Source organism: Acomys minous (assembly GCF_964271855.1).
Source record: "Acomys minous genome assembly, chromosome: 19".
Classification (NCBI taxonomy): domain Eukaryota; kingdom Metazoa; phylum Chordata; class Mammalia; order Rodentia; family Muridae; genus Acomys; species Acomys minous.
This window is the reverse complement of record NC_140499.1, coordinates 42,226,537-42,251,436: the sequence shown is the minus strand read 5'-3', so window position 1 is coordinate 42,251,436 and position 24,900 is coordinate 42,226,537. Positions and strand designations below refer to the sequence as shown.

Sequence of the window (24,900 nt, the reverse complement as noted above, 5' to 3'; positions counted from 1 at the left end):
GGCAACCTTTATGAAGAAACAGAAGTGAGAAAAAATATAATCCTAGCTTGCTTTCTGTTGCTATGATAAACACTGAATAAAACCAATATGGGAAAGGGAAGGGTTTTTTGGTTTTCTCCTGCCATACCATGACTGAGAGAAGACAAAGTAGAAACTTCAGGCAAACCGTGGGGAATTACTGCTTACTGGCTTGCTCCCAGGACTTACTCAGTTTGCTTTCTTATATACCAACCCAGGATCACCTGCCCAGGGGTGGCGTTGCCCACCGTGGGCTCAGCCCTTCCACAATGATCATTAATCAAGAAAATACCCTATAGACATGCCCACAGGCTAATATGATGGAGGCAATTTCTCAAGTAAGCATCTTTCTCCCCAGGTGACTCTAGTTTGTGTCAAGTTGATAAAACCAATTATCACGTAAGTGAGGACCTGGTAATTACAGACCCAATCACATTAGCCTGTCACTTGTTCAGCAAGCATGAGGATATGTGTCTAGAATCCCAGTACATCAGCATCCTAAGGCAAGAGAATCACAAGCCCCAGGCTTGCCTGGGTAAAGTTAGATTAAAAAAAAAAAGTCATTTTTTGAGACCCTACTACACAGAGTAGGCCTTGTTACAAATATTGGACCTGATATTTATAGATTTTCATTTATCATGATCCCCATCTAATAGAAGAATAATTTCTTTAAGATCTGGAAAAAAAATAACTAAGAGGTAGCCATGGTAGAAAATATCTATAATCCCTGCACTGAGGCAGGGTTGAAAAAGAAAGATCCTGAATTCCAAGCAAATGCAGTTTATATTAACAGAGCCTTGTGTCAAAAAGGAAAGAAAGGCAGAAAGGCAAGCAGGTAGGCAGCTGGGAAGAAGGGAGGGAGGGAGGGAGGGAAAGAATAGAAGGGAGATTACTGGCCTTGTCAGGAAAGATTCTAAAATATTGTAATGATCAGAACAGATTAGTGAATATCCTATTTTGATCATTTTCTCCCTCTGAAATATCTTAAAAACTATAAATTATAGATAATTGATATGAGTACAGGTAACATTTTTATAAATATGCAAATAAATTTGTCTATCAAAGGTCTAATTTCACTGCCTGACACAGAAGAAAGCAGTTTCAGATCTGTTAGAAAATTCATATCCAAATTCTTGTTCCACAAATGCATTTGCTTTGTTATTTATGTAAGCTACTTGTGACATGTCACTGCTTCTCTTATCACTGAATTAGTCACAGAATGCCTTTGGCAAAACCTCCTCTGTATCTCTGAGTCATGGTTTTGCACTGAAGCCCAATGAGTCAGAGTCTGAAGGGCTGTAGATTCTACAGGTGCATACACAAGGCGTCTTCCATTACACTACAGCTCAGAACTACCTCTTGCAAAGAGTCTCATCAAAATTTTTAGAGCTCTCACAGTAGAAGTTACTGAGAATTCCAACAGGCTTTTATTTGTATATTTCAACTAAGTTCTTCATATATTTCTCATTTATTAGCTTCCTATGACATTCAGAAGAAAAATTAAAAGCATATTCTCATTCTAAGGCAGTGGTTCTCCAGCTTTGGGGTCACACATCAAATACCCTGCCTATCAGATGTTTACATTATGTTTCATAAGAGCAGCAAAATTGAAGTTATGCAGTAGCAGTGAAATAATTTTATGGTTGGGAGTCATCACAACATGAGGAACAGTATTAAAAAGGTCACAGCATTAGGAAGGTTGAGAACCACTGCTCTAAGGCTTCGTAGTGCCAGGCAAGCACCTTTAAAAACATAAACCTACATTTACTGCCATTAAAACCTTTATCAGGCAGAATCCATGTAAAATTCCACTGGGAAAACAATGTAATAATTAAACTCCATTGATATAATGACTAAAAAGATAAGAGAAAGGTGAAGGCCAAGGGAGAACTGATGAAACTTTTGTCTTTTATTTTGCTGGTTAATCTTTTGTGTCATGGTATGTTTCCTTTTTTGACCTCATCTTCTTGAAAAATTAGCAAGTTGTTTTAACCCTGACATTCAAACTTACATAATGGGATCAGAGTGATGATGTTTCATTATGATGCAAACATATACCCAATATATTGAGCCATAGTTGTAAAATTCAATAAACAATAAAATTACAAAAACTTCAATTTAGAAGAGTCCAGTGCATACATTTCTATAAAGATAGCTTTGTTTACCTGCTTAACAAACTGCCAGTACAAAGCTTCTTTTTGTTACAATGACACATGTTCCAGGTGTACTACTTTCTAACCAAACACTTACCCTTCGCCACTGGTGAAAGGCAACAAGATCTTTTTACAAAGTCTCATCTTTTTCAATAAATTTTGCATGAAAACATGTTATCCTGGCGCAAAGTTGCCTGCTGTCACATTGGAAGTGTGATAAATGTTTAATGAAAACAACACCACACAGCTTGGTGTCAGACAACAGCTATCACACAGACCTGCTTTGATCCAAACAGACACTTAAAAGGAGTTCTAAGCATGCTCTGCACCACAGAACTCTATAACCTATATGCAAATTGGAGTAAATTAGCATAAGTGACTTCCTGCTGCATAAAGAAATAAGAGGTAAGAAAAAATATGACAGGCTTTCTAAGTATGCAACTGCTGTCAAAACTCAGAGTCCAGCTTTCCCAAATCACTTCCAACATCTTCTGCCAAACATCAGGTAGAGGGAAAAATACGCTATCAACAGGAATTTATACATAGAACTCAAAGTTACAGACACTGGAAGGCTGCCAAGGTAGACCTGTAACATACCCCTAAGTTACGATTATTACATTGTAATAGTGTTCTTATTATACACTGCTTTTCTATTTACAGCTTTTAAGTACCAAATCTCTATTTAACAGAAGAAACAGCTGTATAACCAGAAAGAAGTTCTTAACTTTCTCAGAAAGTATAAAGCTCAGAAAGTTGTAACAGATCATTAGAATGTATAAGCTTAAGCTCAGATGCCCGAGCAAAATATTCTAGAAGCCTTAGTGTTTAACCTAGAACAGTATCTTGTCTACTCAGGCACTAATAAAGACATAACGGTGAAAACCTCCATGGAGCAGGGCATGCTTAGGAAAACCAACTGTTACACATGAATTCTAACTTGATTCAAATTAACATGATAGCATTGTAATCAATGTTTGCTCTATTCTGTGCAGTGTAATAGAAAACCACAGACTTGATCATTTAAAATGAACAGGAACGTACTGACACACAGCCTGGAGGCCATGTAGCTCAACATAAAAGGCTGGCTCCTAGAAGGGCTTTCTTTACTATTTCATGACAGAAAGATAAACAAATCAAGAAAATACTTCAAAAGGAATCCACTAAGTCAATGACAAATCCTACTCTGCCATATCAATGTTAATCCATTTAATAAACCAACATTTTGGTTTTATGCTTGGCTTTATCACCTCTAAAGAGACTTCATATCCCAACAACACCAAATCACTGAATATCTAACACATGATCTTGATGGACTGGGGAGATATTTGTCAAGAAGCCCAATATACTAAACCATGAATGATGCTGCTGGGATACAGAGTCTTCACCCCAAGTTGCAAGTATGAGAGCCCCTGAAGTTACAAATATCGGAGTACTGCCTTTCAATAACACCATTAAGTAAGCTTAAGATATAAGTGACAAGATATCCCCAGTGTGCAATAATGGTACTTTTATCTTGGGGGTGACCAGCAAGTGTCTAATTAAGACTCAAGACCTGCTCAATGGGAAGGAATATATGCACAGTACTGTAAACCAACTCAACTACCTGTGGCTGGAAAGTCATAGACCCTAGAAGAGAACCTATTACTGCCATATCCTTTAGCTAATATAATTTCTAATGTTATTCTAAATATTTATACATACCCCTATAAATAAGTATAGTTTCCGTACCTCACTGAATACATTTCTTTTTGCAGTAGATGGAGACTACTATAGAGATCCACAAGGGGCTGAAATTCAGAGAGTCAAACCCCAAATGAGACAGCTGCAACTCAACTATTACAAGTAGAGAGAGGCAGGGAAGATTGTGAGTGCCAGGGGACCAGAAGTCCTGCTGTGGTAAGTCTTTTCATGTCTTCTACATATGAATCAAATTTTTCTCAGAAACCAAATGTTATAAATGTTATATTTTTAAAGTTAATGCTTTCAAATCTTATTAAAATTCAGGACACCACCAGTAGCTTTCTTCTATCAATGACTCATATCACGTTATAAGGAAAAGCAGGTATCTTTTAGTCCTTACAAACGGATACCCTTCCAGTTTCTCCCACATTCCTTAAGTGTGCACACAAGCAAAGTAGGCTAACAAAATGAGTAAGGCACTTATACCACAGAGGAAATTCATATTATAATCATTCAAATATTCCAGGTAAAAATGTGCCTTGTTTTGCTACAGTTACATTTTCTTTTGCTTTGTGTTTTATGAACATAGGGCTTCATTCAGTAAATTCTAGACATTCTAAACTGAGTTGATAAGGCGAAGGTTCCCATGCCTGAAGAAACATAAACATGTAGATTATTTTCTCATATATGAAGAAGCACCTAGGTTACTTGGCATAAGTTCATACACTTGTAATTGGATTGTACATCCAGAATGGACTAATATATCCATCCTAATTACACTAGTTTTGGGTCTTTTTTTCCTCTCTTCACCTATACACTTTTAAAAGTCGTCTGAAAAAAGACAGCTAATGAACCATTAGTAAAATAAATTTAGTGATGCTGTAGAAATTACTTGTAAATATTATTAAGTATAAATCTACATTAAAAGATTAAGTAATAAGGTGGGAAATGACAAAAGAAACAAAGAGGAAGGAAATAATCTTTCACTTATAACAGAAAGGAAAAAAACATAGAAAATTATTTTTCTTCTCCTTAATTATTTTCTAGGAGAGTTTAAGAATAGTGTATCACACGATCTCAAGCCCTAATTCTCATTATCAGTAATTATGAAATACTACAAAAGAGAAGACAGTATGCACTTTGAGAAGACAGTCAGTTTGAATTAGAAACCAAATGACAATGGGTTAATCCACTGATGAGTACCACTGAATTGGGGAAGTAGGAGCTATGACCCAGATGAGGAAAGTCACTGGAAACAGCTTTGGGAGTATGCCTTGCCCTTGTCCCCTTTCTTCCTCCCTCCCTTCCCCTTTCTCTCAATCTCTATTTCCAAAACGCCAAAAGATTTCCTTCACCATACCAGTGTACTATGTATGTATGCCTTCCCATAGGCCTAAAAAGCAACAGAGCCAGAAATCCATGGGTTGAAACCTCTGAAACTATGAACCAAAAAATCTTTTTCTTCTTTAAATTAATTTTCTCAGGTATTTTGAAATAGCAACAATAACAAAACAAAAACAAAGAAAAAAGAAAAAGAAATTAGGACAGCAAATAAAAGTGCCTATTTAATGAAGGTATTAAATGAGATAGTGATGTCAATAGCTTAAAGGAATTCCTGATACTGAGAATGTATTTAAAATAAAAAACCTAATAAAATGGAAAGAAGATATTTAATATTCAGTAAAAAATCAAGGTCATACTCCCTACAGTTATATAACAGCAGCTAAATGAGAAAAGATAATTTACAAAGAATTAAGCAATAAGGCAGTCCTCTGACTGATACGTGTTAGTCATCTTCTTAGTCCATGTTTCCCAGTCTTTGACATTTACTCTGCATCCATACCCGTCAAATCCATTAGTATACTGACTTTTTCCCTTTGCCATGAAATTACCTCCATACCTTTCCTGAGTCTCATCTTTGACTAACTCAGCCTTTCTACACTGTAGCTGGTGAAATCTACTATGCGACAGTTAATACTGATTGTCAACTTAGCAGAACCTGGAATCACTTAGGAGATAACCTTTAAACCTGTTGATGAAGGAAGTTATAGACTGGGTTAACTGAGGTGAGAAGACCTACCCTTAATGTGGGTAGCACCATTCCATGGTCTGGGGTCCCAGACTGAATAAAAAGGAAAAAGGAAACAGAGAATCAACAGTCATCTCTATTTGCATCTTTACTACCGATGCTTTGTAACCAGCTGCCTCAAGATCCTGCCACCAGGATTTCCTCCACGAATGGCCTGTGCCCTTAAACTATAAACCAAAATAAATTTTTCTTCCTGAAGTTGCTCCTATCAGGAATTCTGCCACAGAATGAAAAGGGAAAGGGTACAATAGCTAACTCCTATCTCCTTTCTTATAACATTCTGGAACAAGAATCTGGAATTTTCCTAAAATAGTTGTGGGATGATCAATAAAAATGTTTACATAATAATTTACTCATCTTTTAAGCTTTTAGCACAAGGTTAATATTTCAAGAAAATGTGGTAAATGTGACATAAAAGCTAAGCACAGAGGAGTTGGAGAAAGGCTCAGGAGCTAAGAGAACTTCAAACGTTTAGAAGACCAAGCCAGTGACTCTAGCTCAGGGTATCTGTGTCCCTCACACTTCTTCTGCCCTCCTTGGTACCTGAGCACATGTGCATACACCCTCATACAGACGCACACATACACATAACTTAAATTTTTAAATCCTTTTTTTTTTTGGAAGTTAGATAGAAACAAAAAAACAAAACAGAAAAGGGTATGAAAAGAGTTACGAGTTGTTACTATAATTAACTTCATAATTTTTAGAGGATAAGTAAGACACTGGCAAGCCCTTACCTTCTTTTACTCTTTTTAAAAATTTTTTTATTAATTTGTTCTTGTTACATCTCAATGGTTATCCCATCCCTTGTATCCTCCCATTCTTCCCTCCCTCCCATTTTCTCCTTACTCCCCTCCCCTATGACTGTGACTGAGGGAGACTTCCTCCCCCTGTATATGCTCATAGGGTATCAAGTCTCTTCTCGGTAACCTTCTCTTACTCTTAATGGAATTTACCCACAAGGGTAGAGGAGGAAGCTCCTCAGAGAGCTTAGTGTGCATGGTGCCGTGGAGTCATCATTGCACTTCTATCAACTCACCCGCGCTTGACGCTGTGCATGTCTCTGTCCTTGCCTTTATCCTTCTCCTTTTCTCTCTTCTCCTTGTCCCGGGCTTTACGTCGGTCTCTGTCCCTGGACCTACTGCGAGTTCTTCTGTGACTGGATCTTTCACTGCTTCGACTATGGGAGCGTGGACGAGGTCTCGATCTGGACCTACAATGAACCGGTTTTATTAAATAAATATTAAATATTTATTAAATATATATTTGAATTTTAAATGCAATTGATGTAGATTACTTGAGAGTACTTAGTTTCAATTCTAGACCTCAAAATTAGTTGTACAAAGTAAGTATATAAATGATCCCCTACACATAATCACTCTCTTAAAATTAAATGAAAATAAATAGATGGTGCCGGGCGTGGTGGCGCACGCCTTTAATCCCAGCACTCGGGAGGCAGAAGCAGGCGGATCGCTGTGAGTTCGAGGCCAGCCTGGTATACAAAGCGAGTCCAGGACAGCCAAGGCTACACAGAGAAACCCTGTCTCGAAAAAAACCAAAAAAAAAAAAAAAAAAAACCAAAAAAAAAAAAAAAAGAAAAAAAGAAAATAAATAGATGGTATCAATTTTGAAGGAATTAAAGCTCAGTCTAAATGTTAGAAAAGGAGAAAATTTGAGATACAAATAATAGGATAAAAGAGTATCATGTAAGCTGAGTAAGAAGAATATAACCTTAATACTAAAATTAGTAATACTACCTGTCTACAGTGTTAATTTTCTAAGGAAGCATCTCCAGGTGTGTGGATGAAGGAGACAGAGAAAAAACAGAAATGTGTGATTATAGATAAATTAATTTTACTAATCATTGACTTTATGTACAACATATGACTTTAGATAAAACATGCTGTGTGCCTAAAACTTATAATAAAACTAATTTCATGGTAAGCAAACAATGCTAGAAGATAAGAATATGGCTCTGGGGATAAAGTGCTGGTTGTGAAAACATGAGGACCTAATTCAGACCCCGCCACACACATAAAGAGCTGGGCATGGTTGCCAGCATCTGTGACTTCAGCACTGAGCCTAGAGACAGGGAGATTGCGTCAGATTCTAAGGACCTGCTTGCTAGTGGGTCTAGCCAAGGTGGTGAGCTCCAAAACCAGTGAAGAGACTAGCTCTCAAAAACTAAGGTGGGAAAGTGACTGAGGAAGACGTTCTAACACGAACTTCCAGCCTCCACACACGGTTACACAGGTGAGTGTGCTGCCCCCCACGCACAGTGTTAACAAGTAAAATCTTTGCTGTTTGCTTTGTTGTTGTTGGATCTTTTCATAATTGAGGCTCCTCCCTGTGTTACTCAGACTGCTCCTGACCTTCTAAGCACTAGCAGTCACGTGGCTCAGCCTCCTGAGATGCAGAACTACAGATAAACAGCATCATATTTAGCAACACAAAAAAGTCTGAAACGTTCAAATAAAGTTTTAAGTATCTTCAAGTAATATATCAAATCAAATGTATTTAATATCTATAAAAGGGGATTTAATTTTCCTTGGAATTCCTTTTGTCTATTCACTATTATTTCTATTTTCTCATTGTGTCAGTAAGACCATTTACCCACTCTAAGCCAGTGCATCATATAAAATGAGTCATTTTATTAGGTATAATGCTTTCTGTGCTAACACATAATGAATTCAGGTCCTAGCCAGAGCACTGACAGGACATTCTCTAGTAGACTATAAGCCCACAGATAACTAAAACAACTTCATTAAGGCACAGGAGAGTGGCCAAAAGCAAGGCTTTGCTGGGGGTAGGGTGGGCAGGATACAAATTCTTGAAAAAGTAAACAGGAATGAGAAAGTTACAGTTTTATAAGCTTCCATTCTTCAGATAAACCCAAGACTGTGCACCCAGAACAGATGAACTCCAACAGAGAAAAAATTCTGATTAGAAAAATCAAAGACCATCTGACAACCAGGACAATGAAAGGTGAATCCTGAAAGAAAAAGTTAAGGGTGATATCCAAAAATTCTAGGTAAGTGCTCTACCACTGAGCTACATGCCCAGCTCTGTGATATTCACACATGTTATATGTAAACTGTTTTCAAAGCTCTGGCTAAATCATAAATCATCTTAACAACATCAGTTTCTAAACAGCTAAGAATGAAAGCATGAAACCAAAATATCCCTGTAAGCAGAAGACCTCCGCAGCCTCAGACCAAGTAAACATCCTGCTAAAACAAAGGCTGAGATCATGTTACTGTGGAGAATACAGTAGTATTACCAGTGCGCTGTTCATCATGCCCAGGATAGGAATTTTTGTTTTGTTTTGGTTTTTGTATGCCTCGTATACAAACAAAGCTATAAAATATGTTCCAAGTGTGCCAAACAAAGCTAGAGCTATCACAATATCTGAGTTTAAGACACAGCCACACTCTACCGTAAGAGTCAGTAACACAGTGTGAGGTCTGACTAACAACAGCTGACTAACAACAGCTATTCAGATGAATGGAGTGCAATACTGATCCCTGAAATAGCCATCTGCAGGCCAAATAATTCTTGACAAGAGTACCGAATATATACTGAAGACAGGAGAAAGCCTCCAATAAAGGGTAGTGCGAGAAAAGCAGACATCTAAACATAGTGGATTAAAACACGATGCCATCTCTTACCCTGCACAAAACTCAATTTGAAATGAATCAAAGAACTAAATAGTAACATTGAAATTATTAGAGAAAAACAGGGAACTCTTCAAGACATTAGTATGTAAATTCATATTTTAAACATGACATTAATGCATAGATGAAATAAAATATAGAATTATATATTAACAAATATATATTGATATGTAGATATCAACAATTGGGTTTGTATATAATTTATATGTTAACTGGCATATAATATGCATATAATATATAGAAATATGCATGCTAACCAAAAAAATTTTAAAGATAGATAAGCTATTTTAAACTCTAAAAATGCTTTACAAGCTTTGTATTTTGAACAAATATCTAATAATTTATTGTAATTTTCTTATTTTTCCTCTAAGAATACAGTTGGGAAAAACATATAGCCACTAATAGTTTACATTGTGAGTTATGACTGATGTACCTTTTGTCAAAATCAATTTTTACTGTATTCCAAACTAAATATGCATGTTAGCAATGTACTCAAAATTAGATAATGCTAAGTTAAAAAATAAAGACTTCCTGAAACAATGATTTTTCTCAAATAAGTTATTTCTTTTCTGAGGACCTATTTCCTCATACGCAAAATGAAAGTACCGCCAACTACCTTAAGATACTATTTACCTAGATAAATCATGCATAAATAGCCATGTAAGTCAGGAAGAGAGAGGCAATGAGAAGGCAGTAACTGAGGGTGTACTAATAGGAATTTGTAACACCTGAGTCAGAAGCCTATGAAATATGTTTCTCTTGTACCATAGCTAATGCAATAAAACAGTAATTTGGTCAGGAAGTGGTGGCACTCACTAATCCCAGCTCTCAGGAGGCAGAGGCAGATGGATCTCTGTGATTTTGACTCCAGTCTGATGTACAGAATTGGCTCAAGGACAGCCAATGCTACCCTGTCTCAAAAAAAAAAAAAAAAAAGAAGAAGAAGAAGAAAAACAAACAAAAACTTGCAAACATGCAAACAAGCAAACAAACAAAAAACACTATTCAGATTTTGAACCTTTAAGATGTTAAATTTAACATACAGCTTACCCAAATTTCACTGTATTTCTATTATACATAAAAGCAAATAACAACCTAAAGTGGGAAACAAACAAAGAAAAAACAACCATGCCTTCTCCACAGGTGATCCTCAGTAACAAAATAAATGACTGTCATGTTGGCTTTCAAGACAAAGACTCTATCCCCTATCACCCAACAAGGCAAGCCTACTGAGAACAAACAGACCAAGGAAAACAAGGCTCAGCTGACACTGCCCCTAGACAAACAGATCACTGGAACAATGCTAGAATTTGTGATTGGCAAAGTATTTTATTTTATCCAAGTCTTCCCTCACTACTTTCCTTCTCAGTCGCTACTCTCAATTTACCCTGTCAATTAAGAAAATTCAGTCAGCTTCGAAGCTATCTTGTGGTTTCCTCTGACATAAACACTTTTGTAGAAAACATGCCTGCGGTTCTTCAAACTTTCGGTTGTGAGCCTAGCCTTTGATGGCTGGACCATCTCTCTAGGCCCAGTTCTTCAAACTTATCTTCCTCATTATTCCTCAAATATACTCAAGAAATTCATGTCATTCTAGAATATTCTCCTAACAATGTTGATAGTGTGATATACTAAACTAAGGTGGCAAAAGCACATCTATACATTAAGGTATCCCTTACATCAAATTAAATAAAATAATACATTTTTAAAAACCACACTGTACAATGCTACAGGATCTTCTTCCTTTCATTATCTTTATCCTCATACTACGGGCCTCTTAAACTTGCTTATTATCTTTACATAATAAAGATACTCCAAAGAAATATCCACAGAAGAAAAGGTAACAAATGCAAAACTACAGGAAATGTAAAATTATAAAACACAGTTTTAAACAACCATAAAAATCATACACAGATTTTAAAAGAATTAAGCTGAAAACAAAATAAAATGGATTAAGCTAATGACTTCTTGGTTATCACAAGAATTATTTTACACAAATTCAGGTAAGATTTATATCTTAGATATATGATCAATTGTTTGCATTTAAGTAGCTTTACTAACAAATCTGAAGAGTCTCATCAAGAAAAAATAATAGATCAGAATAAAAAGATTTCCTACTCTGACCAAACAAAGAAAAAGGAAACTATATTAACACTTAAGATGTTATTTGTCCCCAGTTCCTTAAATAAGTATGTTTGTGATGAATCACTCTAGAAGTCTCTGGAGTACAAAAGCCAATATGGAGATGTTTTATAAGCAAAGAACCATTTGGTAAAAAATGTGGGACTCTAGAACACACAATATATAAGCAATAAATAGACAGCAAGATGTCCTATTATACCAGATAAATGCTTTCAATATCTACAGAATAAGAAGAATAACCATAACATCTCTACATAAAATGAATTACTGCCCTCAAAAGCCAATTTTTCAAGTTTAATTGGCTAATAAGTTCTAAACACATGTAATCAAAACAGATACCTTAATATTTTGTCTTTCAAAAATAGCTTCAGTACTTCAAACAGTCCTTAAGTTGAGTGCTACAAATAAAAATAACATTTACTATAAAATAAAAAATTATAATTGCAATTAAATAATTGCATATTAAATAAAACCTAGCATAGATTTCATGTCAGGATGACACTGTAAAAATGTGCACTCCCTGCCAAAACCTAATTGAAGTCCTAGCAAGGGGAATGTTTAAGATGTACACTCTGTACACTGTGAGAAAAGAGATGTCCATTGGTGGGTTAGTGGTAAAGAAAAACTAGAAAACAAAATGCCAAAACTCAAACCTTACAAAACCAACATTACATCAAGGGATGTGAAAACCCACTACCCTGGTAAATTCTGATTGTCTACCTACTTTGAGAATCACCTCAGAGATCAGTGATGCATATGTAGCTCTGGATCTGGAAGCACATTTGCGGAAGGATTAACTAAGGAGGGAAGACTGGCCTAAACCTCAGGGCATAACCAGGGAATACCAAATACAAAGAGGAAGGAGAGGCAGCTATCAGGGGGCACTTCCTTCCCCAACCTCCTGGCTGTGGTGTTACAGCCACTCTGCTCTGCCATGCCTTCCCTGAAAGGATGTAGTGAGACCTCTGAAACCATGAGTCACTAAAAAGGAAAAAGAATCAACCTGGCGTCAGCCTTCTCCACTAAAAAGTGCACAGCAAAACAATGGCTTTGATTTTCCTGATGAGCTCAAAGGAGAATAAATGTGAGCCACAATTCAACAAACAGCAAACTGCCCTTTGAAAACAGACTATAAATAAAATAAGGTAAAGTAATATTGCTAGTCCCTAACAAGTCAAGGTTACACTACAATTTCTGGATCATTCAAACTATAATTAAAGAATGCAAATTTAAAAGCTCAAAGATAATTAAATAAAACTAATCTAAAAGAGTAAAGTAAAAAGTGGAGAAAATGCCAATGGACAGAGAATAAAGACTAAGATAGTAGACTTAAATTTAAGTATATTAGTAATAAGCACATCAGTAGTAAGCATAATTCAACTAAGTAATACAAACAAAAATTAAAACAGAATGAGACTGAAAAAGCAAAACTACAGACAACTTTCACAATGAAACTATATAGTAAAATCAAAGAAAGGTTTAGTATGGGAAAATATTATGCAGACATAAGCAAAAAGAAATCTCATGAACTGTGCCAGCATATGATAAAGCAGAACCATATAAAGAGGTCATCACTTCATGATGGCAAGCTCAATCCACAACAAAAGAATACAAAGTCTGAATTTGTAACATGTAATATCACAGCCAGTAAACATAAAAAGCAACACTAAAAATCTTAAAGGCAGAATTTTAAGAGTACGTTCGAGTGTGAGCTCTAGGCAACTGACAAAATGAGCAATAAGGACAGACAAAGGACCTGAATATTTTATGAATTTTATGATTTCATGATTCTTCAAAACTGTACATTGTTTATTCCTGATAATATTGTAAGTCACAACCACAATCTCAGCATACTTAAAACACAGAAATGCTTTATTGGAAAAGAATTAAAAAGAAAACAAAAAACAGGCAGAGTTTCCAAAGGTTTGAAAATTAAGTAATACACGTTTATATAACTCATAGGAAAAAAGGTAATCACAGTGAATATTTTAAATATAAGTGAAAATGAAGATATGACATTTCAATATACAGGATATAGTTACAGCTAAAGTAAAGTTAGAGGAAAAATTATACAACTAAATCCACATGTAAAGAATAGTATGAAAGTAGGTTAAGCATCCATCTTGAGAAGTTAGAAAAAGGACAGAAAATTGAACTCTAAGTAGGAGAGAAAGGAAAGAAAAGACCAAAATAAAAGAAAACAAGATTAAGAAAGACAAAAGCTGGTTCTTCAAAATGATTAACTAAGTTGGCTAAACTCTCAGTGGAAATGATAGAGAAAAACACAAAAACAGTGAAATAATAAGCACTGCCATTAAATGAAAGCACAAAAAGTACAGGAAAAAAAAGTGTTTTAAAGACCAATGATACTCGATACTAAGGCATTCAATGTGTACACCTGAGGACCTGAGTGAGGTTCAATTCCCAGAACTAACAGAAAAAAAGGTCAGGCATGAGCTGGAGAGATGGCTCTATCCACTCAGAGTACTTGCTCTTCCAGAGAATGTACCACCCATGTCAGAAGGCTCATAACCAACTGTCACTCCAGCTCCAGAAGCATCTGGTGCCTCCAGCCTCTGCAGGTACTCACTGTGTATGCATACATGAGAAAACACATACACACACACACACACACACACACACACACACACACACACACACACACACATACACAGAGTCAGTGTCTGTCTGTCTGTCTGTCTGTCTCTCTCTGTCCCTCCCTCCTCCCTCCCTCCCTCCCTCTCTCTCTCTCTCTCTCTCTCTCTCTCTCTCTCTCTCTCTCTCTCTCTCTCTCTCTTAAAAATAATAATAACTTCAAAAAAAGAAGCCAGATGTAATAGCACACAGCACTGGGAAGGCAGAGGCAAAAGGATCCCAGGTTCCTGACCAGCCAATCTGGCCAAATCAGGGAGCTCTACTTTCAGTGAGACCTGGCCTCAACAATTTGGTGGAGTGTAACCTAGGATGACGCTTAATACTGACGTCTGGCCTCTGGATGTACATACAAAAACACACACAAAACAAAGCAACTGTTTCAGTCAGACAGTACGAGACTAAGACGCCCACAAAAAATAAATACATTAAAGGAACTTTGGAGTATCCCTATTTCTTCCAGCCTTGGTTTCCAGACCACAAGGCAGGAAGCAAAAACTCAAAACATGGAGGCCTTCTAAGTTAAGGACTCTGGAGCCTTAAAGAAGGACCCAATAGTAAGACTTTGCAAGGTATTGTACCAACCAGGAGGAAAGGAAACTCTGCAGTAAGGGTCACCTGATGTCTTCTAGTCTGTAAATACATGTGGTAAAATGCTACAGGATGAAAATAGAATGGAAAACAATGAAATTCCCAAATATCACTGTGGAAGAGAAACCGTGTTCCCACTCACCATAATAAAGAGAGTTCTCACATAGGACATCAGTGCTAGAGCAGCAACACTGGAGCTGAATTCATCATAGAGTAAATGTTTTAACCAAGCAAGACTTGAGATTGTAAAATATAACTACAGGATAACAATAAATCACAGCTACACAAAGGTTCCTTAGATTATGTGTCATTTTAATGAATGCCTAATGTTTTCAAATATGAAGGTTAAACAGGTGAAACTTTATTAATAAGTCTCTTATTTGAAATTCACCACAAAAATCATAATGGAGGTGGCCAACGTGGTCCTGGGCTCAAAGCTCAACACCAGAAAGAAAGATGGAGGAAGGAAAAAGACAACTGAAAAAGAAATAAATCATGATGGTTAATATTTCAGCCCAAACCACATAAATCTATTCAGAAAGAACCCCAAATAGGTCAAATATACACAGCAGCAGCAATTATCCTCTGGTAGGTAAACACACACACACACACACACACACACACACACACACACACACAGAACTCAAATAAGACAAATGCAACTTATTTTCAGCACTTGTTATTTGCTGACCTTTATCTACCTTAAAGAAACATATTTCATCAACAGGTTTCCCTAATAGTTGAATCTCTATGACTAACATTACCTATTTTCACTAAGAGGAGAAGCTCCAATGTCTATGTGGTATAAATCAAGTGTGTAAATAGCATTTTTCCATGTACTGTTGCTATGTAATTCCCTACTAATAGGTCAATAAAACACTATGCATTAAAATTCCACACATATTTATTAAGCCTATTTTTCAAATCAATATTTACTATTATCAGAATTCAAATCTAATAAAAATCAAAACCATTTTTATGTACTGTAATAGCTAATGCTTTAAAATATGCATAATGATATGCATGTTTAGTCTAGTTCTTGTTTAGCCAGGGACCAGGGCCTGTGGTCTCTGCCATAATACATAGTTTTTTAAGAAATAGGTCAGCTGTGCTCATGTTACTGTTTACTTCCAAGTACTTAAATAGAGGTTGCTATCACCTCTTTTTTAGGTGTTTAGAAGATGAACCACACTCTCATATTAGGGACAGTTGTTTGTTTTGTTTTCATTTGATTTGGGGAAAACTGAACTCTGAAATAGTCACAGATCACAGAAAATCTATGATAAAACTGAAATCTGAAAGCAGGTCTGTCCATAGCCTGTTAATTACTGCACGGTGTCTGTGAGATCTGACTGTGGTATTACTTTAAATTAAAAATACACAAGATACGCTAAGATACATAAGATATAATACATAAGACACAACACAGACTCATTTCTGAAATATTACCAGAAATTTAATCTTCCTTTTTACAGACAGGCCCATTTAGTAAGTATTGGAATTCTCAAATACCAAATTCCTGATCCTATTCTCCAGTCTCCACTTATTTTTGATATATAATTTTTATTAATTATTTTTCTTATTGTTTACATATACATTTATATTATTACACATATACACAATAAACTACCTACAGCAAAAAGAACCATGAAAAAATCAGGAATTATATAAATGTTACATTCTTAGTGTTTTGGCTATTTGTATTTGGCAGCCTTAAAGGAAACATCTTTCCTATCTTGGTGTGTCTAAAATACAGAATGTAAATCAATATCTATCATATCTCATCATTATCAATTTAAATCCAAGATGGCGGCGCTGATCACACACTGCTACTGATCAGCAGGAGAACCAGGACTGCACAGCGACCTAAAGACCAAACTGAGATCTACACAACACCAGTGCTGCTGATTCCCAGGTGAGAGGGATCCACATTGTGTGGAGGATGGGTGGGTCCGTCCGGTGGCCACCCAGCTTATCCACGGAAAAATCCTGGGGGACAACCCACATTAGCCACCATCTTGAGAAAGACTGAGACATCCGTGCAGCTTTGGGCTCTCACTGCCAGTCTGCTTACGGGGATCTGGGACAAAGAGCAGACAGGCAGAGCTGAGTCCCGGCACGCGACACAGTCCTCATCAGCTGCCATCCCAAGAAAGAGTGCGGGGCACCCAAGCACCTTTGGGCTCTGTTCTCTGTCTCCACTTTAAGGAAAGATGCTAAAGGGTAGATCTTGGAAGAAAGAGAAAACACAGAATGCCAGTGCTTTCCTCACTAAAAACACATAACCCACCCACTCAGCCAAAGGTTAAGTCATTTAGTCAAGTTCAAAGATCTTCAAAGACTTCTTAGATCCAGATAAGCCCATATGTTACCAAAATTCTGTGAAAAAGCTATTACTTTTCAATCTGCTTCTCATGTTTAAGATACAGGACACACAGATGCTTGGCATCACTCATCAGTCTTCCTAAAATTTCACACTAGCTAATCAAGGTCCACCAATAACTTTCCTACCAAAACCCCCTAGAAGCCTTTATTGTATCAGTGCCTAGCTTGCCTGTTAAATCTGAAAGTAACCATAAAAGACCATTCAGTTACTGTACAATACGTGTTAATTTGCTAATTTCTTCACAGGTAATCAATTAAAATGTAAAATATTGAATAAAATTAGTTGCACTAAATTTAACAGCTGCTCCATAAGCATAATTAGTTTCACAAGGGCCATATGTACTCTGAACAGAGAAAGAGTTGAAACAAATAGACAGATTTTAAACAAGTTTGAGAAAATCTGCATTTAATTAGCAGGTGGGCACTACAACTGCATAACGTTTTTATACATTTATATTTATGAAGTGACGGAAGATCTAAAGGCTTTTTAAAACGGCGTTTATTGTTTGAATGGGAACTGTTTTGCTGCATGCTAAAGTGATTTAACTCCTTATAGCTCTGCTTTGAAAAAAATCATAAATGGTGAAAGAAAACATGTGGAAAACTGTAAAACTAGAAAGAATTCACGACAAAAAACAGATACACATACCATAACTAAAAGGAAACTACACTTAATTAAATGTATACTACATCTGGAATATCAGCCTAATAAAATGTGAAACTATTAATTTTCATTGTTCTAAAGGAAATGAGGTCAGTGTCATTTAATAATTCCTCCAATTACACTGGACTAACTCCTTGAACTGTATGTTCTGGACATCATTTAATCTCAAAATGCTACATTCTTTACAATATTCGTACCTTAAACTCTGAATAAAGGCATTTAAATTACCAAAAGGGTAAGGGAATAAAGTCAGCAAATGAAAATTTTTAGCAGCTGGTAGCTGCTAAAACCTTATAGTCTAAACCTTAAGGCTTTCAGGTGAAGTTTGTCATGGATGTCCATGAAAATGAGAACACACTCTCTTTATAACACCAATATCACTTTAAAACAAAAAACATTACTGTAAGATTAAGATGATATATACCTCACTATAGGTAGCTATACTTATTGTTATTAATTTTAAGAATATGGAAGTATTTTTCAAAGACAAAATGTTTTCCTTCTTAATAAAGTAATAACTTTTGTTGGAGAAAATGGCAATTTTCCCCAAAATAAAAGAGTAATGAAGCCAGCTCCAGCATTATCAGTCAATACAACAATAAATTCCTGCACTGTCTAGGACAGAAAGGAGAGAAAAAACAGGAGTGCTTATCAACTAAACTAGTACCATGAAAGTTAATTATGTCTTCACTTTCCCAAATAAATAGTGGATATTATTAGTCTATGTCAAAATTAAAGATAATGAGCTACTTTCTTTAAATTAGAAGGGAGATGGGTGCAAAGTTAAGCATTTAATTACCAACTTTTGTTCTATCTCATGTTCAAATTTAAAACTATCAAATTAATATGGGCCTATGAAAGAAATTTTTGTATTCATAAAATCCATGAACCAGAACAAAAATTGAAACAATAAATACAGCTATGTAATCAAACTCTGATATTTTCTAATTGACTTTAGTAATTGCTTCACAGTCAACAAGAAACAAGAAAATCACTCTCCCAGTAAATAAATTTTGTCATTATAAATTTGAAGATATGATGCTTGCAATATGCCCGGGTGTGGTAGCATATACCTTTAATCCCAGCACTACAGAAACAGAAGTAGGTCAATCTCTGAATGCTAGCCTAGGTTGATCTAGAGAGCAAGTTAAGACAGACAGAGCTAAACAGAAAAAAACTTGTCTTGAAAAACTAAAAAAGTAGAGGATGGGGAGGAGGAAGAGGAGGAAGAAGAGGGGAAAAGGATGAAGAAGAGGAAGGAGGAGGAGGAGAAGAAGAAAAGAAGAAACTAACAATACAAGTTTTACTTAAAATTTCCATTAAATTTATCTTTATAAAACCCAATTAACCCAGCACTTGGGAGGTGGAGGCAGGTGGATCAATGTGAATTCGAGGCCAGCCTGGTCTTAAAAAAAAAAAGGGAGTCCAGGACAGCCAAGGCTACACAGAGAGACCCTGTCTCGAAAAATCAAAAACAAAACAAAACAAAACAAAAAAAACCCAATTAACACATCTGTGAGAAAAAACATATTCAGTACAGACCGAGTAGTTTACAAGTCAGAGTCCTATCTGCATAATTTTTAGATGTGGTTTTCAATTAGTTTCTGTTTGTTTTTTGCTTCTCTTCCAAATCTATGATTAGACTTAAATTGTTTATGTCAATATTTTAGTTGTATTAACAAGGACTTTCATAGTAATTTAAAAAAATGGAGAAATGAGATACGCTAGGCATGAACTACCTCAAAGATCACCATATTTTATAAATGAAAACTGTACCACAGTATTCCTGTATATTGTACATTTAGGTACAAGAGAAAACAATAGTGGAAATCAGAGCATACATTCATATATTCTTTGATTTGATATGAGTACTTTAAAAACAATTGCAACTTTTCTTTGAAAATGTATAATAGGAAGCATAGCAGGTTTTTAAATAAAACATAGCCAGTGTCTTTCAGATCTTGTTTCATATTGAAAAAAACTTCAGACAAGTAACAATGAGTATCTTTTGTTGTTATTGTTATTGTTGTTGTTGTTGTTGTTGGTGGTGGTGGTGGTGGTGTTGGTGGTGTTTTTTCACAACAGGGTTTCTCTGTGTAGCCCTGGCTGTCCCTGGACAGCTTTGTAGACCAAGCTGGCCTCCAACTCACAGAGATCTTCCTGCCACTGCCTCTTGAGTGATGGGATAAAAGGCATGCGCCACTACACCTGGCTTAACAATGAGCATCTTAAATTTAAAATGCCCTAAATAACTGATTGAAAATTAAAGTCAAAATCATGCTCTTCCTTATTTATCCCTTGTCTTTATCCTACACGATTTCAGACTTAATAAAGGAAATCTTAAATTAAAATTTTAATATAAGCTACTATTATAAATAAATAAATAAATAAATGATTTTCTACTACCGGAAACAACAACCAAAAAGAAAAAAAAACAAACAAAGAGGGATATCATTAAAACAAAGCATGTATATCCATTACCTACAATTACCTACAATAAAGCCAATAATATTCTTGCATTAAAACTTACACTCATATTTAAATGTCAAATTTGGGATCTTTAAAATTATTTTTCTGTAGCTACTTTTACCTCCCTGAGTTTCTTGTGGAGATAGTGGTTTAAATATATAATTATATAAAAATATAATCATGTTTTTTTCAACTGGCATTCTCATCTTAAAATACCAATAAGATTTTCAAACTGAATAATCAAACTCACAATGAATTACCTTGAGTATAAGATCAACTTGCACTGACAATACAGACATTTATTTCTTTTTGTAAGCCCAGCAAGATGGCTCAGCTGGGAAAGGTGCTTGCAGTTAAGTACAAAGCAGTCTTGGCAAATGGTTTAATGCAGAAAAGGTTTCCACACAACTCTCAGAGAGGTCTAGTTTCCATCACTACTTGGCTTACATTAACTCTGGAAATCCAATAGTGCCCCAAGTTCTCAAATTCAGTCCTGAGTAAGCCAGAGAGCCCAGAATGCCAAGACCTGGAAAGTGCCTAAAGACACACACACAATGCCTCAAATACTTCAGAGGTCTAACCTGGCAGGTGAGTGAGTTACGAAGGGATAAAAAATAAAGTTTTACTCTCTGGCCTACTCAAAGACAGTGTGAACCCCAGCTGGAGAGTGTCCCTATCACCTGAAAACGGGGATCCATAAAATTACTATAGCTGTGTTCATTAAGTGTCAGTTTTATGTTTGACACTGTGAACTTCACAAATGATTTGTTACTAACATAAAATCCAGAAGGCTGAAACACATCTGACATCTTTTTACCTTCTAGCCTTTGAGGTAGATCTTCCTACTCTGCTAGCATGGTTCCTTGGATATCTCAGATCCCATAGCCTCCCTCTAGCCTTTGCCTAAATATCTTTTCCTCATTAAACTGTCACTCCGACCTTGTTAATACTGAAGCATGAATTCTCCCGACCTGCAGTTTCCAATGTCCCTACCTTGTCTTCTTTTACACTGCATGTCACATAACCCAGTGCTTACTGGGTTGAACTTATTGTTTATCTTTGTTCACATTCTTTAATAAAATCAACAAGACAGTTTCTTACTTAACAACTGTGTCCTAAATATCTAGAACTGTGCCTCTCACAAAAGATACTCAAATATTCATTTTAAATGAGTAAATTCATATACATTACCAATTTTTGTCCTGCCTCTTAAAGTCTAAAGTTATGTCATTTTTTCTTAATAAATTTAGATAAATATTAAGCTGATCTTTTTCCATGAAAAAAAATGTTAATGTATATCAGAAACTAATGGCATTCTTTGTTCTTACCAGTAAATAAACATGAGTACAGTTAACATTATAACATTATAAGTTATTTGGGTTCAAATTTAGATTGTTCTGTATTGTACATGCTATAATAACAACAGCCAAGAAAACTCATAAAGTAAATTTGAACCCAATGAACTCTTTTCTAATTTACAAAACACACACACACACACACACACACACACACACACACACACACTGCAAAGGAGTGATCTAGTGCACAAACAGCCATTTGCCACATATTCTAAGTTCTGCAATTATTTCTCTCTACAAGCTATAATTTTCCCTAGACCACAAAAATTATGCTCATGTGTCCATGACACTTAACTCTAAAGTCAATATATACTATAAAGCTCCAAGGACAATCCTTAACATGCCACATATACCAAGTTCATTTTGTTCGCTTGTCCCCTGAGGCCCAACTATACTATCTAATGTTTTTCAATAGAGCAAAAGAAAGCATTTTTTAAAAATTTTCAATGTCGTAAATTATCTTAGTAATTAACTGGTTGAGTCCTCAGAGAGTTTAAAAACTATATAAATATGGGTCAGACACAGTGATACATTCCTTTACTCTCTGCATTCAGGAGCAAAAGCATGTGGATATCAGTGAATTTGCGACCAATCTGTTCTATACAGTGAGTTCCAGGCCTGCCAGAGCTATATTGTGGCACCCTGTCTCAAAAACAAAACTGCATGTATATATACATACAGAGAAAGAAAGAGGGGGAGCTAAGAGACAAAGAGAAACACTAAACAATTTCTATAAATATTAGCACAAAATGAGCCAAAGGCTTAAAGATATAAGAAAACAGAAAAAAAAAAACCTTTCAAAAACCCAACTCCTGACAAAGAATTCTTACAAATGACACCAAAATCATAATATGCAAATGGAAAATTAAGAAAATTAGACTTTATTAAAATTTAAAACTTTTTCTCTGGGAAGGATGCCACAAAAAAAATGAAAAGACAAGCTATAATGGAGAGAAAGTACACAGTAACTACCTATTAGAAAGTGAGGTTGCTTGTATGTATTGTCAAACTACTCAAGAGCTAAAACAGGAGAACTGTTTGAACCTAGTTGAGGTCCTCCTGGGAAACATAATGAGACCTGAAATATTAACAATAAAAATTTAAAAATTATTAAAAATCAACGAATTCAAGCAATTCAATTAGAAAATGAGCAAAGCCTTTTCCAGCCCTTTACTCTCAGGTAATGTCTATCTTTGTTCCTGAGGAGTGTTTCCTGAATGCAGTAGGATGTTGGATCTTGTTTCTGCATCCATTTTGTTAGTCTGTGTCTTTTTACTGGGGAGTTGAGGCCATTGATATTGAGAGATATTAATGACCAACAATTGCTGGATCCTTTTATTGTGGAGTTGGTGGTGATTGTGTGTGGCTGTGCCTGTTTTGGTTTTGCTGTTGTGAGATTATCTACTGTGTTTTCTTGGGTGTAGTTGACCTCAATGTGATGGAGTTTTCTTCTACTATTGTCTGTAGAGGTTGGTGTGTAGATATTGTTTACATTTGGTTTTCTCATGGAATTTCTCATGAAATCTTGTTTTCTCCATCTATGGTGATTGAAAGTTTTGCTGAATATAGTAATCTGGGTTGCCATCTGTGGTCTCTTAGTGTCTGGATGACCTCAGCCCAGGCCCTTCTGGCTTTCACGGTCTTTGTTGAGAAGTCAAATATAATTCTGATGGGTCTGCCTTGCTGTTTTTAATATCTTTCCTTTGTTCTACATATTTAGTGTTTTGACTACTATGTGGCAGGAGGAATTCCTTTTCTGGTCTAGTCTATTTGGTGTTCTGTAGGCCTCTTGTATGTTCATGGGTATCTTTTTCTTTAAGTTGGGGAAATTTTCTCCTATGATTTTCTTGAAAACATTTTCTGGTCCTTGGAACCCGGCATCTTCCATTTCATCTACTCCTATAATCCTGAGATTATACCTTCTCCTAGTGTCCTTGATTTCTTTGATGCTTTGAGCCACAAATTTTTGTTTTAATATTTTCTTTGAGAGATGTATCAATTTCTTCTATTGTATCTTCAGCCCCTGAGATTCTTTCCTCCATATGTTGAATTCTGTTGGTTGTACTTACATGTTCAATTCCTGATTTCTTCTCTAATTATTCCATTTTGAGGGTTTTCTCAATTTGTGTTTTAATTGTTTCTAATTCCATTGTCATGTCTTGAACAGCTTTACTCATTTCCTTCACCTGTTTGATCATGGTTTCCTGTTTCTCCTCGATAGCACCTATTTGTTTGTATTTTCCTGTAATTCTTGGGAGAATCTACTCATTTCCTCTTTATAATTCTCAAGTAACTGTATAAGAATAGCTTTAAGGTCATTTTCCTGAGATTCAGCGTATCTGTTGTTGTCTGGGCTTTCTGATGAAGACATGCTGTCCTGGTTTTTGTTGTTTGTCTTCTTAACCTTTCCTTCTGAGGGGCCTTGGGATTTCTAAGCTGGCAGTCATGGGGGTGAGTATATTTGGAAGGTAGCTGCTTCATTTACTGGATTGGCAGAATCTTTGTTCTACAGATTCTTTGATAACAAGACAGATTAAATTCTGGCAATACCCAGCCTACCTCAAAGATGATGACCAACTAAGAACCTCCTTATGGAGTTGGCTTCAAATGAGGCAAACCAGCCACTGGGGAAAATGTCCTCGTTTCTGCCACAGACAGAATTCTGCCTAAAAACAGGCAAGCTTTTGATGCAGGCAGAGTAGATGGCCAAACTCTGCCAAGACAGGGTAAGCAAATCCTGAAAAGTTCCTGCCTCACAAATATGTCTGTCAGATATATTGGGTCAGAAGGCTGAAGATGATGCTTTAATGTTATAGAGAGTTATGGGTGACTATTCAGGCAGCAAATTGTCTCTGTCATTTTTTTCAATTTAGAAGCTGCTAGCCTGCATTTCCTGTTTACTCAGGTAATTAATTTTATTCCTTCTCAAGTCTCTGATGGGGTTGAAGGCAAAATAGTTTAGTTTCACAATTAAGCTTAGTTGTTTAGGGGTTAAGATGTTTTTAGGTCTAGATAGATATTTTAA

At 35.9% G+C, this 24,900-nt stretch overlaps 1 protein-coding gene across 3 annotated transcripts in view; it reads right to left on the bottom strand.

The window, feature by feature from the left end:
• The window catches only part of RSRC1 (arginine and serine rich coiled-coil 1), a 299,338-nt gene that overhangs the window by 210,187 nt on the left and 64,251 nt on the right, over positions 1-24,900 (bottom strand). For all 3 annotated transcript variants that reach the window (XM_084768531.1, XM_084768529.1, XM_084768530.1), the window contains exon 4: positions 6,980-7,153. In XM_084768531.1, coding sequence (XP_084624657.1) covers positions 6,980-7,153 — 174 coding nt within the window. The remainder of the gene's footprint in view (positions 1-6,979; positions 7,154-24,900) is intronic.